Genomic DNA, 14,789 nt, shown 5'->3' on the forward strand with positions numbered 1-14,789 from the left:
CTAGGAACAGTGGGTTAACTGGTCTAGGAACAGGGGGTTAACTGGTCTAGGAACAGTGGGTTAACTGGTCTAGGAACAGTGGGTTAACTGGTCTAGGAACAGTGGGTTAACTGGTCTAGGAACAGGGGGTTAACTGGTCTAGGAACAGGGGGTTAACTGGTCTAGGAACAGGGGGTTAACTGGTCTAGGAACAGTGGGTTAACTGGTCTAGGAACAGTGGATTAACTGGTCTAGGAACAGTGGGTTAACTGGTCTAGGAACAGTGGGTTAACTGGTCTAGGAACAGTGGGTTAACTGGTCTAGGAACAGTGGGTTAACTGGTCTAGGAACAGTGGGTTAACTGGTCTAGGAACAGTGGATTAACTGGTCTAGGAACAGTGGGTTAACTGGTCTAGGAACAGTGGGTTAACTGGTCTAGGAACAGTGGGTTAACTGGTCTAGGAACAGTGGGTTAACTGGTCTAGGAACAGTGGGTTAACTGGTCTAGGAACAGTGGGTTAACTGGTCTAGGAACAGTGGATTAACTGGTCTAGGAACAGTGGGTAAACTGGTCTAGGAACAGTGGGTAAACTGGTCTAGGAACAGTGGGTTAACTGGTCTAGGAACAGGGGGTTAACTGGTCTAGGAACAGTGGGTTAACTGGTCTAGGAACAGTGGGTTAACTGGTCTAGGAACAGTGGGTTAACTGGTCTAGGAACAGTGGGTTAACTGGTCTAGGAACAGGGGGTTAACTGGTCTAGGAACAGGGGGTTAACTGGTCTAGGAACAATGGGTTAACTGGTCTAGGAACAGGGGGTTAACTGGTCTAGGAACAGTGGGTTAACTGCCTGTTCAGGGGCAGAACGACAGATGTTTACCTTGTCAGCTCGGGGATTCGATCCAGCAACCTTTCAGTTTCTAGTTCAACACTTTAACCACTAGGCTACCCTGCCGCCCCACCTTCATGAAACAGTGGTTCTGACCAGAAATCTCACAACAATACAGTCCCTCTATGAAACAGTGGTTCTGACTATAGATCTCCCAACAATACAGTCCCTCTATGAAACAGTGGTTCTGACTATAGATCTCCCAACAATACACTCCCTCTATGAAACAGTGGTTCTGACTATAGATCTCCCAACAATACACTCCCTCTAAGAAACAGTGGTTCTGACTATAGATCTCCCAACAATACACTCCCTCTATGAAACAGTGGTTCTGACTATAGATCTCCCAACAATACAGTCCCTCTATGAAACAGTGGTTCTGACTATAGATCTCCCAACAATACAGTCCCTCTATGAAACAGTGGTTCTGACTATAGATCTCCCAACAATACAGTCCCTCTATGAAACAGTGGTTCTGACTATAGATCTCCCAACAATACAGTCCCTCTATGAAACAGTGGTTCTGACTATAGATCTCCCAACAATACAGTCCCTCTATGAAACAGTGGTTCTGACTATAGATCTACCAACAATACAGTCCCTCTATGAAACAGTGGTTCTGACTATAGATCTCCCAACAATACACTCCCTCTATGAAACAGTGGTTCTGACTATAGATCTCCCAACAATACACTCCCTCTATGAAACAGTGGTTCTGACTATAGATCTCCCAACAATACACTCCCTCTATGAAACAGTGGTTCTGACTATAGATCTCCCAACAATACAGTCCCTCTATGAAACAGTGGTTCTGACTATAGATCTCCCAACAATACAGTCCCTCTATGAAACAGTGGTTCTGACTATAGATCTCCCAACAATACAGTCCCTCTATGAAACAGTGGTTCTGACTATAGATCTCCCAACAATACAGTCCCTCTATGAAACAGTGGTTCTGACTATAGATCTCCCAACAATACAGTCCCTCTATGAAACAGTGGTTCTGACTATAGATCTCCCAACAATACAGTCCCTCTATGAAACAGTGGTTCTGACCAGAAATCTCCCAACAATACAGTCCCTCTATGAAACAGTGGTTCTGACTATAGATCTCCCAACAATACAGTCCCTCTATGAAACAGTGGTTCTGACTATAGATCTCCCAACAATACAGTCCCTCTATGAAACAGTGGTTCTGACTATAGATCTCCCAACAATACAGTCCCTCTATGAAACAGTGGTTCTGACTATAGATCTCCCAACAATACAGTCCCTCTATGAAACAGTGGTTCTGACTATAGATCTCCCAACAATACAGTCCCTCTATGAAACAGTGGTTCTGACCAGAAATCTCCCAACACTACAGTCCCTCTATGAAACAGTGGTTCTGACTATAGATCTCCCAACAATACAGTCCCTCTATGAAACAGTGGTTCTGACTATAGATCTCCCAACAATACAGTCCCTCTATGAAACAGTGGTTCTGACTATAGATCTCCCAACAATACAGTCCCTCTATGAAACAGTGGTTCTGACTATAGATCTCCCAACAATACAGTCCCTCTATGAAACAGTGGTTCTGACTATAGATCTCCCAACAATACAGTCCCTCTATGAAACAGTGGTTCTGACTATAGATCTCCCAACAATACAGTCCCTCTATGAAACAGTGGTTCTGACCAGAAATCTCCCAACAATACAGTCCCTCTATGAAACAGTGGTTCTGACTATAGATCTCCCAACAATACAGTCCCTCTATGAAACAGTGGTTCTGACTATAGATCTCCCAACAATACAGTCCCTCTATGAAACAGTGGTTCTGACTATAGATCTCCCAACAATACAGTCCCTCTATGAAACAGTGGTTCTGACTATAGATCTCCCAACAATACAGTCCCTCTATGAAACAGTGGTTCTGACTGTAAATCTCCCAACAATACAGTCCCTCTATGAAACAGTGGTTCTGACTGTAAATCTCCCAACAATACAGTCCCTCTATGAAACAGTGGTTCTGACTATAGATCTCCCAACAATACAGTCCCTCTATGAAACAGTGGTTCTGACTATAGATCTCCCAACAATACAGTCCCTCTATGAAAAAGTGGTTCTGACTATAGATCTCCCAACAATACAGTACTTCTATGAAACAGTGGTTCTGACTATAGATCTGCCAACAATACAGTCCCTCTGTGAAACAGTGGTTCTGACTATAGATCTCCCAACAATACAGTCCCTCTATGAAACAGTGGTTCTGACTATAGATCTCCCAACAATACAGTCCCTCTATGAAACAGTGGTTCTGACTATAGATCTCCCAACAATACAGTCCCTCTATGAAACAGTGGTTCTGACCAGAAATCTCCCAACAATACAGTCCCTCTATGAAACAGTGGTTCTGACTATAGATCTGCCAACAATACAGTCCCTCTATGAAACAGTGGTTATGACTATAGATCTCCCAACAATACAGTCCCTCTATGAAACAGTGGTTCTGACTATAGATCTCCCAAAAATACAGTCCCTCTATGAAACAGTGGATCTGACTGTAAATCTCCCAACAATACAGTCCCTCTATGAAACAGTGGTTCTGACTGTAAATCTCCCAACAATACAGTCCCTCTATGAAACAGTGGTTCTGACTATAGATCTCCCAACAATACAGTCCCTCTATGAAGCAGTGGTTCTGACTATAGATCTCCCAACAATACAGTCCCTCTATGAAACAGTGGTTCTGACTGTAAATCTCCCATCAATACAGTCCCTCAATGAAACAGTGGTTCTGACTATAGATCTCCCAACAATACAGTCCCTCTATGAAACAGTGGTTCTGACTATAGATCTCCCAACAATACAGTCCCTCTATGAAACAGTGGTTCTGACTATAGATCTCCCAACAATACAGTCCCTCTATGAAACAGTGGTTCTGACTATAGATCTCCCAACAATACAGTCCCTCCATGAAACAGTGGTTCTGACTATAGAAATCCCAACAATACAGTCCCTCTATGAAACAGTGGTTCTGACTATAGATCTCCCAACAATACAGTCCCTCTATGAAACAGTGGTTCTGACTATAAATCTCCCAACAATACAGTCCCTCTATGAAACAGTGGTTCTGACTATAGATCTCCCAACAATACAGTCCCTCTATGAAACAGTGGTTCTGACTATAGATCTCCCAACAATACAGTCCCTCTATGAAACAGTGGTTCTGACTATAGATCTCCCAACAATACAGTCCCTCTATGAAACAGTGGTTCTGACCATAGATCTCCCAACAATACAGTCCCTCTATGAAACAGTGGTTCTGACTATAGATCTGCCAACAATACAGTCCCTCTATGAAACAGTGGTTCTGACTATAGATCTCCCAACAATACAGTCCCTCTATGAAACAGTGGTTCTGACTATAGATCTCCCAACAATACAGTCCCTCTATGAAACAGTGGTTCTGACTATAGATCTCCCAACAATACAGTCCCTCTATGAAACAGTGGTTCTGACTATAGATCTCCCAACAATACAGTCCCTGTATGAAACAGTGGTTCTGACTATAGATCTCCCAACAATACAGTCCCTCTATGAAACAGTGGTTCTGACCAGAAATCTCCCAACAATACATTCCCTCTATGAAACAGTGGTTCTGACTATACATCTCCCAACAATACAGTCCCTCTATGAAACAGTGGTTCTGACTATAGATCTCCCAACAATACAGTCCCTCTATGAAACAGTGGTTCTGACTATAGATCTCCCAACAATACAGTCCCTCTATGAAACAGTGGTTCTGACTATAGATCTCCCAACAATACAGTCCCTCTATGAAACAGTGGTTCTGACCAGAAATATCCCAACAATACAGTCCCTCTATGAAACAGTGGTTCTGACTATAGATCTCCCAACAATACAGTCCCTCTATGAAACAGTGGTTCTGACTATAGATCTCCCAACAATACAGTCCCTCTATGAAACAGTGGTTCTGACTATAGATCTCCCAACAATACAGTCCCTCTATGAAACAGTGGATCTGACTATAGATCTCCCAACAATACAGTCCCTCTATGAAACAGTGGTTCTGACTATAGATCTCCCAACAATACAGTCCCTCTATTAAACAGTGGTTCTGACTATAGATCTCCCAACAATACAGTCCCTCTATGAAACAGTGGTTCTGACTATAGATCTCCCAACAATACAGTCCCTCTATGAAACAGTGGTTCTGACTATGGATCTCCCAACAATACAGTCCCTCTATGAAACAGTGGTTCTGACTGTACATCTCCCAACAATACAGTCCCTCTATGAAACAGTGGTTCTGACTATAGATCTCCCAACAATACAGTCCCTCTATGAAACAGTGGTTCTGACTATAGATCTCCCAACAATACAGTCCCTCTATGAAACAGTGGTTCTGACTATAGATCTCCCAACAATACAGTCCCTCTATGAAACAGTGGTTCTGACTATAGATCTCCCAACAATACAGTCCCTCTATGAAACAGTGGTTCTGACTATAGATCTCACAACAATACAGTCCCTGTATGAAACAGTGGTTCTGACTATAGATCTCCCAACAATACAGTCCCTCTATGAAACAGTGGTTCTGACCAGAAATCTCCCAACAATACAGTCCCTCTATGAAACAGTGGTTCTGACTATACATCTCCCAACAATACAGTCCCTCTATGAAACAGTTGTTCTGACTATAGATCTCCCAACAATACAGTCCCTCTATGAAACAGTGGTTCTGACTATAGATCTCACAACAATACAGTCCCTGTATGAAACAGTGGTTCTGACTATAGATCTCCCAACAATACAGTCCCTCTATGAAACAGTGGTTCTGACCAGAAATCTCCCAACAATACAGTCCCTCTATGAAACAGTGGTTCTGACTATACATCTCCCAACAATACAGTCCCTCTATGAAACAGTTGTTCTGACTATAGATCTCCCAACAATACAGTCCCTCTATGAAACAGTGGTTCTGACTATAGATCTCCCAACAATACAGTCCCTCTATAAAACAGTGGTTCTGACTATACATCTCCCAACAATACAGTCCCTCCATGAAACTGCTCTCTTTCTGTCACCACACTGACACAAACAAGACATTCATTGTTGTGGGGAAAAAAATATGAAAGATGAACTTTAGCACAGCACCATTGAAGCTCCCTCCTCGTGCTATTTACAGTATCTCTCTCGCTATTATCCGTCACCTTCTCTCTCTCTCTCTCTCCCTCCCTCCCTCCCTCCCTCCCTCCCTCCCTCCCTCCCTCCCTCCCTCTGCTCTCTCTCTCTCTCTCTCTCTCTCTCTCTCTCTCTCTCTCTCCCTCCCTCTCTCTGCTCTCTCTGTCTCTCTCTCTCTCTCTCTCTCTCTCTCTCTCTCTCTCCCTCCCTCCCTCTCTCTCTCTCTCTCTCTCTCCCCCCCCCCCCCCCCCCCCCCCCCGTCAAACAGACTTATTTCAACATATTTCAAGGCCTTCTTTCCCCAGAGAGAGAGATCGGTTGTTTCTCACCTCGTCCTGAAGTGTGCCGGATGCGGGTGTCCATCATACAAAGATAAAAAATCGTACTCCTCTTCCACGGCGAAAGATTGAAAAACGATGTGAATCCTGTTCATTTGTTCCGCTACGATGACCCAGGTACAGTTGGCACCGTTGGGATATCCGTACGGGAAACCCGGGCTTTCTATGGTTCCGTTCTGGCCTTTTAACGTCCCTCCACATGTATTTATGAACCCTGGAAAGACAAGAAAACAGAAAAACCATGAGATCAGACACTTGTTTTTTACACTCAAAACATCGTTTCTTCAACACTCCACACAAACAGGAAACACATTTTGAACGCTCAACGCTCAACTACTTTATCCAATACACTTTCATCCAATACACTGTAGCATTTCCCACAATCCCCTTCACAGTAACACTGGTGTTTTGAGACCAACAACAAGTCTGGTAAATTGGTATCTCCAGCTGTTCTGCACTTTCCCCACACTACCCACTACCCACTCTCCTGGTCTGTACCTTCCCCTGCCTACCCACTACCCACTCTCCTGGTCTGTACCTTCCCCTGCCTACCCACTACCCACTCTCCTGGTCTGTACCTTCCCCTGCCTACCCACTACCCACTCTCCTGGTCTGTACCTTCCCCTGCCTACCCACTACCCACTCTCCTGGTCTGTACCTTCCCCTGCTTACCCACTACCCACTCTCCTGGTCTGTACCTTCCCCTGCCTACCCACTACCCACTCTCCTGGTCTGTACCTTCCCCAGCCCACCCACTACCCACTCTCTTGGTCTGTACCTTCCCCACCCTACAAAACGACCCACTCTCCTGGTCTGTACCTTCCCCACCCTACCCACTACCTACTCAGGGTATTCCTAATACAAGCACCAGTCTTCCCTCTTCTCTCCTACTATCTGCAGGCAGGCTGGCAAAAAATCACTACCTTGACAGGATGGGTCAGACACTGGTCAGACTACACTGGTCAGACTACACTGGTCAGACTACACTGGTCAGACTACACTGGTCAGACCACACTGGTCAGACCACACTGGTCAGACTACACTGGTCAGACTACACTGGTCAGACCACGCTGGTCAGACTACACTGGTCAGACCACACTGGTCAGACTACACTGGTCAGACTACACTGGTCAGACTACACTGGTCAGACCATGCTGGCCAGACTACACTGGTCAGACTACACTGGTCAGACTACACTGGTCAGACTACACTGGACAGACTACACTGGTTAGACTACACTGGTCAGACTACACTGGTTAGACCACACTAGTCAGACTACACTGGTCAGACTACACTGGTCAGACTACACTGGTCAGACTACAAATACTTTGATTATTTGGGTTGGGCTTTGTGGTGGAAAAATGTCATTTCCATTAATTAGGAGATTTTTAATGCACACACACAGTCACATACACACAAAAACACACACATATACAGTACACACAACACACACACACACACACAGTCACATACACACACACACACACACACACACACACACACAGTCACATACACACACACACACACACACACACACACACACACTACACACTTTGACTATGACAAGGACAAGCCAAAGCTTAGCTGTTTTATTGAAAGGCAACTCTGCAAATTGTCTATTAATAAAAATCCAAGTGTAATTATGATGCATGGTTTATCCCCCTTCACTGCCTTTCCCCTGCAGGAGTAATTTACCGTCCATCTTAATTAACAGGTCAATTATGTTTAGGTTTCCATTGTGTTGACCAGAAGACAGATTCGACTGTCTTCTCCCTTGAGATTCCAGTCTGGTTGGGTACCAACTGGCACCCTGTTTCCTCTACTGTGCATTTGGAAAAGCATTCAGACCCCCTTCCACTTTTTACACATTTTGTTAGGTTACAGCCTTATTCTAAAATGGATTGCATTTTTTTTTGCCTCATCAATCTAGAAACAATACCCCATAATGACATCACAATACCCCATAATGACATCACAATACCCCATAATGACATCACAATACCCCATAATGACATCACAATATTCCATAATGACATCACAATATCCCATAATGACATCACAATACCCCATAATGACATCACAATACCCCATAATGACATCACAATACCCCATAATGACATCACAATGTCCCATAATGACATCACAATACCCCATAATGACATCACAATACACCATAATGACATCACAATGTCCCATAATGACAAAGCGAAAACTGTTTTTTTTATACATTTTTGCAAATGCATTGATAAAAAAACGTAAATACCTTATTTACATAATTTTTTCAGACCCTTTGCTATCAGGAGCATCCTGTTTCCATTGATCATCCTTGAGATGTTTCTACAACTCAATTGGAGTCCACCTGTGGTAAATTCACTTGATTGGACATGATTTGGAAAGGCACACACCTGTCTATATAAGGTCTCACAGTTGACAGTGCATGTCAGAGCAAAAACCAAGTCATGAGGTCGAAGGCAGTGTCCATAGAGCTCAGAGACAGAATGGTGTCGAGGAACAGATCTGGGGAAGGGTAACAAAACATGTCTTCAGTATTGAAGGTCCCCAAGAACACAGTGGCCTCCATCATTCTTAAAAGGAAGAAGTTTGGAACTACCAAGACTCTTATTAGAGATGGCTGCCATGCAAAACTGAGCAATCGGGGGGAAAGGGCCTTGGTCAGGGAGGTGACCAAGAACCCAATGGTCACTCTGACAGAGCTCCCTAGTTCCTCTGTGGAGATGGGAGAAACTTCCAGAAGGACAACCATCTCTGCAGCACTCCAACAATCTGACATTTATGGTAGAGTGGCCAGACGGAAGCTACTCTTCAGTAAAAGGCACATGACAGCACACTTGGAGTTTGCCAAAAGGCACCTAAAGGACTCTCAGACCATGAGAAACAAGATTCTCTGGTCTGATGAAACCAAGATGTAACTCTTTGGCCTGAATGACCTAGCAGCATCCCTACATGGTGGTGGCAGCTTCATAGTAGACTACTGTTGACCAGGACCCATAGGGTAGTAGACTACTGTTGACCAGGGTAGTAGACTACTGTTGACCAGGGTAGTAGACTACTGTTGACCAGGGTAGTAGACTACTGTTGACCAGGACCCATAGGGTAGTAGCCTACTGTTGACCAGGGTAGTAGACTACTGTTGACCAGGGCCCATAGGGTAGTAGCCTACTGTTGACCAGGGTAGTAGACTACTGTTGACCAGGGTAGTAGACTACTGTTGACCAGGACCCATAGGGTAGTAGACTACTGTTGACCAGGGCCCATAGGGTTATAGACTACTGTTGACCAGGACCCATAGGGTAGTAGACTACTGTTGACCAGGGCCCATAGGGTTATAGACTACTGTTGACCAGGACCCATAGGGTAGTAGACTACTGTTGACCAGGGTAGTAGACTACTGTTGACCAGGGTAGTAGACTACTGTTGACCAGGGTAGTAGACTACTGTTGACCAGGGTAGTAGCCTACTGTTGACCAGGGTAGTAGACTACTGTTGACCAGGGTAGTAGACTACTGTTGACCAGGGTAGTAGACTACCGTTGACCAGGGTAGTAGACTACTGTTGACCAGGGTAGTAGACTACTGTTGACCAGGGTAGTAGACTACTGTTGACCAGGGTAGTAGCCTACTGTTGACCAGGGTAGTAGACTACTGTTGACCAGGGTTATAGACTACTGTTGACCAGGACCCATAGGGTAGTAGACTACTGTTGACCAGGGTCAATAGGGTAGTAGACTACTGTTGACCAGGGCCCATAGGGTAGTAGACTACTGTTGACCAGGGCCCACTATAGACCAGGGCCCATAGGGTAGTAGACTACTGTTGACCAGGACCCATAGGGTAGGGGACTACTGTTGACCAGGGTAGTAGACTACTGTTGACCAGGACCCATAGGGTAGTAGACTACTGTTGACCAGGGTAGTAGACTACTGTTGACCAGGACCCATAGGGTAGTAGACTACTGTTGACCAGGGTAGTAGACTACTGTTGACCAGGGTAGTAGCCTACTGTTGACCAGGGCCCATAGGGTAGTAGACTACTGTTGACCAGGGTCTATAGGGTAGTAGACTACTGTTGACCAGGGCCCACTATAGACCAGGGCCCATAGGGTAGTAGACTACTGTTGACCAGGGCCCACTATAGACCAGGGCCCATAGGGTAATAGATTAGGGAATAAGGTGCTATTTGGAATAGAGTCAGAATCAAACCTCAGGGGAGAAACTCTGAATGTATGCGTAACTATTGGACAGCCGACAACCAATCAGCGCTGAAATCAGTTCACATGTGATGCTGCAGAATACTTGTTGTTTATCCGGGGAAGAAATAGGAAGTAAAAAATGTACGCCAACACATCCCCAAATCCATTGAACAAGCATAACTAAGAACATTAACACAGCTCAATGAGGAGCGCACAGGCCAAGGTTGAGTTGTCGCAGAGCTTAAATGATGTGCCGCTATGGACTATTCAAAAGGTGAGATAACACGTAACTATTGTCCTTAGGGAGACAGAAACGTACTGTAGCCGTGGACTATTCAAAAGGTGATACTACATGTAGCTATTGTCCTTAGGGAGAGACTTTAACTCACAGCTCAACCTCTCTCTCTCTCTCTACTCTCTCTTCTCTCTTCTCTCCTTTTCTCTCTCCTTCCTGCACCTCTCTCTCTCTCTCTCTTCTCTCTTTTTCTCTCTCCTTCCTCCACCTCTCTCTCTCTCTCTCTCTCTCTCTCTCTCTCTCTCTCTCTCTCTCTCTCTCTCTCTTCTCTCTCTCTCTCTCTCTCTCTCTCTCTCTTTCTCTCTCCTTCCTCCACATCTCTCTCTTCTCTCTCTCTCTCTCTCTCTTTTTCTCTCGCCTTCCTCCACCTCTCTCTCTGTCTCTTCTCTCTCCTCTCTCTCTCTTCTCTCTCTTTTTCTCTCTTCTTCCTCAATCTCTCGCTCCCTCTCTCTCTCTCCTTCACTCTTTCTCCCTCCATCTCTGAGTAAGCCATCTATTATGTGAATTTGAATCAGGTTCCTTCTCAACACAGCATTGAATTAAAAATGCTTGTAATGTCTTACACGCTGGCGTTTCTATAAAAGCTTTTGTATCTATAAAAATAAATTGTAAACATTTATCTTGTTTATTCAACTTCAAAGGAAACACATGAACAAGCATTCATTCTGGTCTTTCAGAGGAGAGGACATGCATGAATTCCATTAAGCTGTGTTTTATGGTACAGTATGTGTTCATTTGTGGGTTAATGCCATTGCGGAAGGCTTCGTGCTCCTTTCATCCATCACCCCAATAATCTAGATTATACAGAGTTCTCCCTGGGGCAGGCGAAGACACACAAAGACAGAGATCCGTGAAACCGACGCCTACCACTAAACCATTCAAATGAACCGTTATTTGGCCTTGATATTTAAAGGGGAGATATCATTATAGTCTATTGATTTGGTATATTTTAAAGTATGTGTACACCCAGCTATACTGGTCTATAACCTTATCCTTACAGCGATATCACACCCAGCTATACTGGTCTATAACCTTATCCTTACAGCCATATCACACCCAGCTATATTGGTCTATAACCTTATCCTTACAGCCATATCACACCCAGCTATACTGGTCTATAACCTTATCCTTACAGCCATATCACACCCAGCTATACTGGTCTATAACCTTATCCTTACAGCCATATCACACCCGGCTATACTGATCTATAACCTTATCCTTACAGCGATATCACACCCAGCTATACTGGTCTATAACCTTATCCTTACAGTCATATCACACCCAGCTATACTGGTCTATAACCTTATCCTTACAGCCATATCACACCCGGCTATACTGATCTATAACCTTATCCTTACAGCCATATCACACCCAGCTATACTGGTCTATAACCTTATCCTTACAGCCATATCACACCCAGCTATACTGGTCTATAACCTTATCCTTACAGCGATATCACAACCAGCTATACTGGACTTAAAGGTAAGTCAGCAAACTGAGAGATTCCCATCAGACTCTCTCTGACTACAGTAGCAGGATAGACAGTAGATAGATACAGTTTTTATACTGAGAGATCCCCATCAGACTCGCTCTGACTACAGTAGCAGGATAGACAGTAGATAGATAGAGTCGTTATACTGAGAGATCCCCATCAGACTCTCAATTCAATTCAATTCAATTCAAGGGCTTTATTGACATGGGAAACATGTGTTAACATTGCCAAAGCAAGTGAGGTAGATATTATACAAAAGTTAAATAAACAATAAAAATTAACAGTAAACATTACACATACAGAAGTTTCAAAACAATAAAGACATTACAAATGTCATATTATATATATATACAGTGTTGTAACGGTGTACAAATGTTTAAAGGACACAAGGGAAAATAAATAAACATAAATATGGGTTGTATTTACAATGCTGTTTGTTCTTCACTGGTTGCCCTTTTCTTGTGGCAACAGGTCACATATCTTGCTGCTGTGATGGCACACTGTGGTATTTCACCCAGTAGATATGGGAGTTTATCAAAATTGGGTTTGTTTTCAAATTCTTTGTGGATCTGTGTAATCTGAGGGAAATATGTGTCTCTAATATGGTCATACATTGGGTAGGAGGTTAGGACGTGTTCTCTCGGACTACAGTAGCAGGATAGACAGTAGATAGATAGAGTCTTTATAGTGAGCATTGGAAAGGTCAAGCTTATCTTATAGTGGATTTCTCTCTTTCTCTGTTTCTCTCTCTCTCTGTTTCTCTGTTTCTCTGTTTCTCTCTCTCTCTGTTTCTCTGTTTCTCTGTTTCTCTCTCTCTGTCTCTGTTTCTCTGTCTCTCTGTTTCTGTGTCTCTCATTCTCTGTTTCTCTGTCTCTGTTTCTCTGTCTCTGTGTCTCTCATTCTCTGTTTCTCTATCTCTGTTTCTCTCTGTCTCTTCCCCCTCATTTAGTTATACAGGTTAGCACAATAGCACAATGAGAACGGATATCACCGTGTGATTACCTTTGTCTCAAAACGTCTCCATAAAACTGATCTCCCACCACAACCAATGTTTCAATCCCTTTCAGCAGGGTTTTATTTTCCTCCTAAATACAACAAAACACAGATCTGAAAACGAAGCTATCCAACGGGAGTGTTTTCTACTCCAGCGTTCAGGCCTATTGATTGAACAGAGGCCAGGTAATCTCACACAGGATCGGTTAGGCCAACATAAATACCCTTCAAATAGAATTCACAACTAAAATTAAAAACTGTCATAAAACGATGAGAGTATTGACCGCCCAGTGTAACGGCGTCAATAAAATATTTCACCGTAGTACTGAGCGTCTATTGTCATCAGCCTAGATGTCTTTTGATCCCAATTTCTTATCAAAAACCTCTGTGTGTCTTGTAGAAATAATACAGGGTTTTATATTTTAGTCGACGTCAGGAAAAACTAGAAAAGGAACCCAACTCTCCTCAGATGTTTGACAGCCTGTAGTGTAAACTAGAAAAGGCCCCCAACTCTCCTCAGATGTTTGACAGCCTGTAGTGTAAACTAGAAAAGGCCCCCAACTCTCCTAAGACAGCCTGTAGTATAAACTAGAAAAGGCCCCCAACTCTCCTCAGATGATTGACAGCCTGTAGTGTAAACTAGAAAAGGCCCCCAACTCTCCTCAGATGTTTGAAAGACTGTAGTGTAAACTAGAAAAGGCCCCCAACTCTCCTCAGATGATTGACAGCCTTTAGTGTAAACTAGAAAAGGCCCCCAACTCTCCTCAGATGTTTGACAGCCTGTAGTGTAAACTAGAAAAGGCCCCCAACTCTCCTCAGACAGCCTGTAGTGTAAACTAGAAAAGGCCCCCAACTCTCCTCAGATGATTGACAGCCTTTAGTGTAAACTAGAAAAGGCCCCCAACTCTCCTCAGATGTTTGACAGCCTGTAGTGTAAACTAGAAAAGGCCCCCAACTCTCCTCAGACAGCCTGTAGTATAAACTAGAAAAGGCCCCCAACTCTCCTCAGATGATTGACAGCCTGTAGTGTAAACTAGAAAAGGCCCCCAACTCTCCTCAGATGTTTGACAGCCTGTAGTGTAAACTAGAAAAGGTCCCCAACTCTCCTCAGATGATTGACAGCCTTTAGTGTAAACTAGAAAAGGCCCCCAACTCTCCTCAGATGATTGACAGCCTGTAGTGTAAACTAGAAAAGACCCCCAACTCTCCTCAGACAGCCTGTAGTATAAACTAGAAAAGGCCCCCAACTCTCCTCAGATGATTGACAGCCTGTAGTGTAAACTAGAAAAGGCCCCCAACTCTCCTCAGACAGCCTGTAGTATAAACTAGAAAAGGCCCCCAACTCTCCTCAGATGATTGACAGCCTGTAGTGTAAACTAGAAAAGGCCCCCAACTCTCCTCAGATG

The 14,789-nt window shown here is 43.9% G+C and overlaps 1 protein-coding gene across 1 annotated transcript in view; it reads right to left on the minus strand.

The window, feature by feature from the left end:
• Positions 1–14,789, minus strand: part of LOC139405210 (CUB and sushi domain-containing protein 3-like) — a gene marked incomplete at its 3' end in the record, with an annotated part of 429,588 nt that overhangs the window by 403,774 nt on the left and 11,025 nt on the right. Inside the window, exon 2 of the mRNA XM_071147639.1 lies at positions 6,386–6,608. Within this exon, the coding sequence (XP_071003740.1) occupies positions 6,386–6,608 (223 nt within the window). The remainder of the gene's footprint in view (positions 1–6,385; positions 6,609–14,789) is intronic.

Source organism: Oncorhynchus clarkii, unplaced genomic scaffold (genome assembly GCF_045791955.1).
Source record: "Oncorhynchus clarkii lewisi isolate Uvic-CL-2024 unplaced genomic scaffold, UVic_Ocla_1.0 unplaced_contig_6320_pilon_pilon, whole genome shotgun sequence".
In the NCBI taxonomy this organism is placed as follows: Eukaryota; Metazoa; Chordata; class Actinopteri; order Salmoniformes; family Salmonidae; genus Oncorhynchus; species Oncorhynchus clarkii.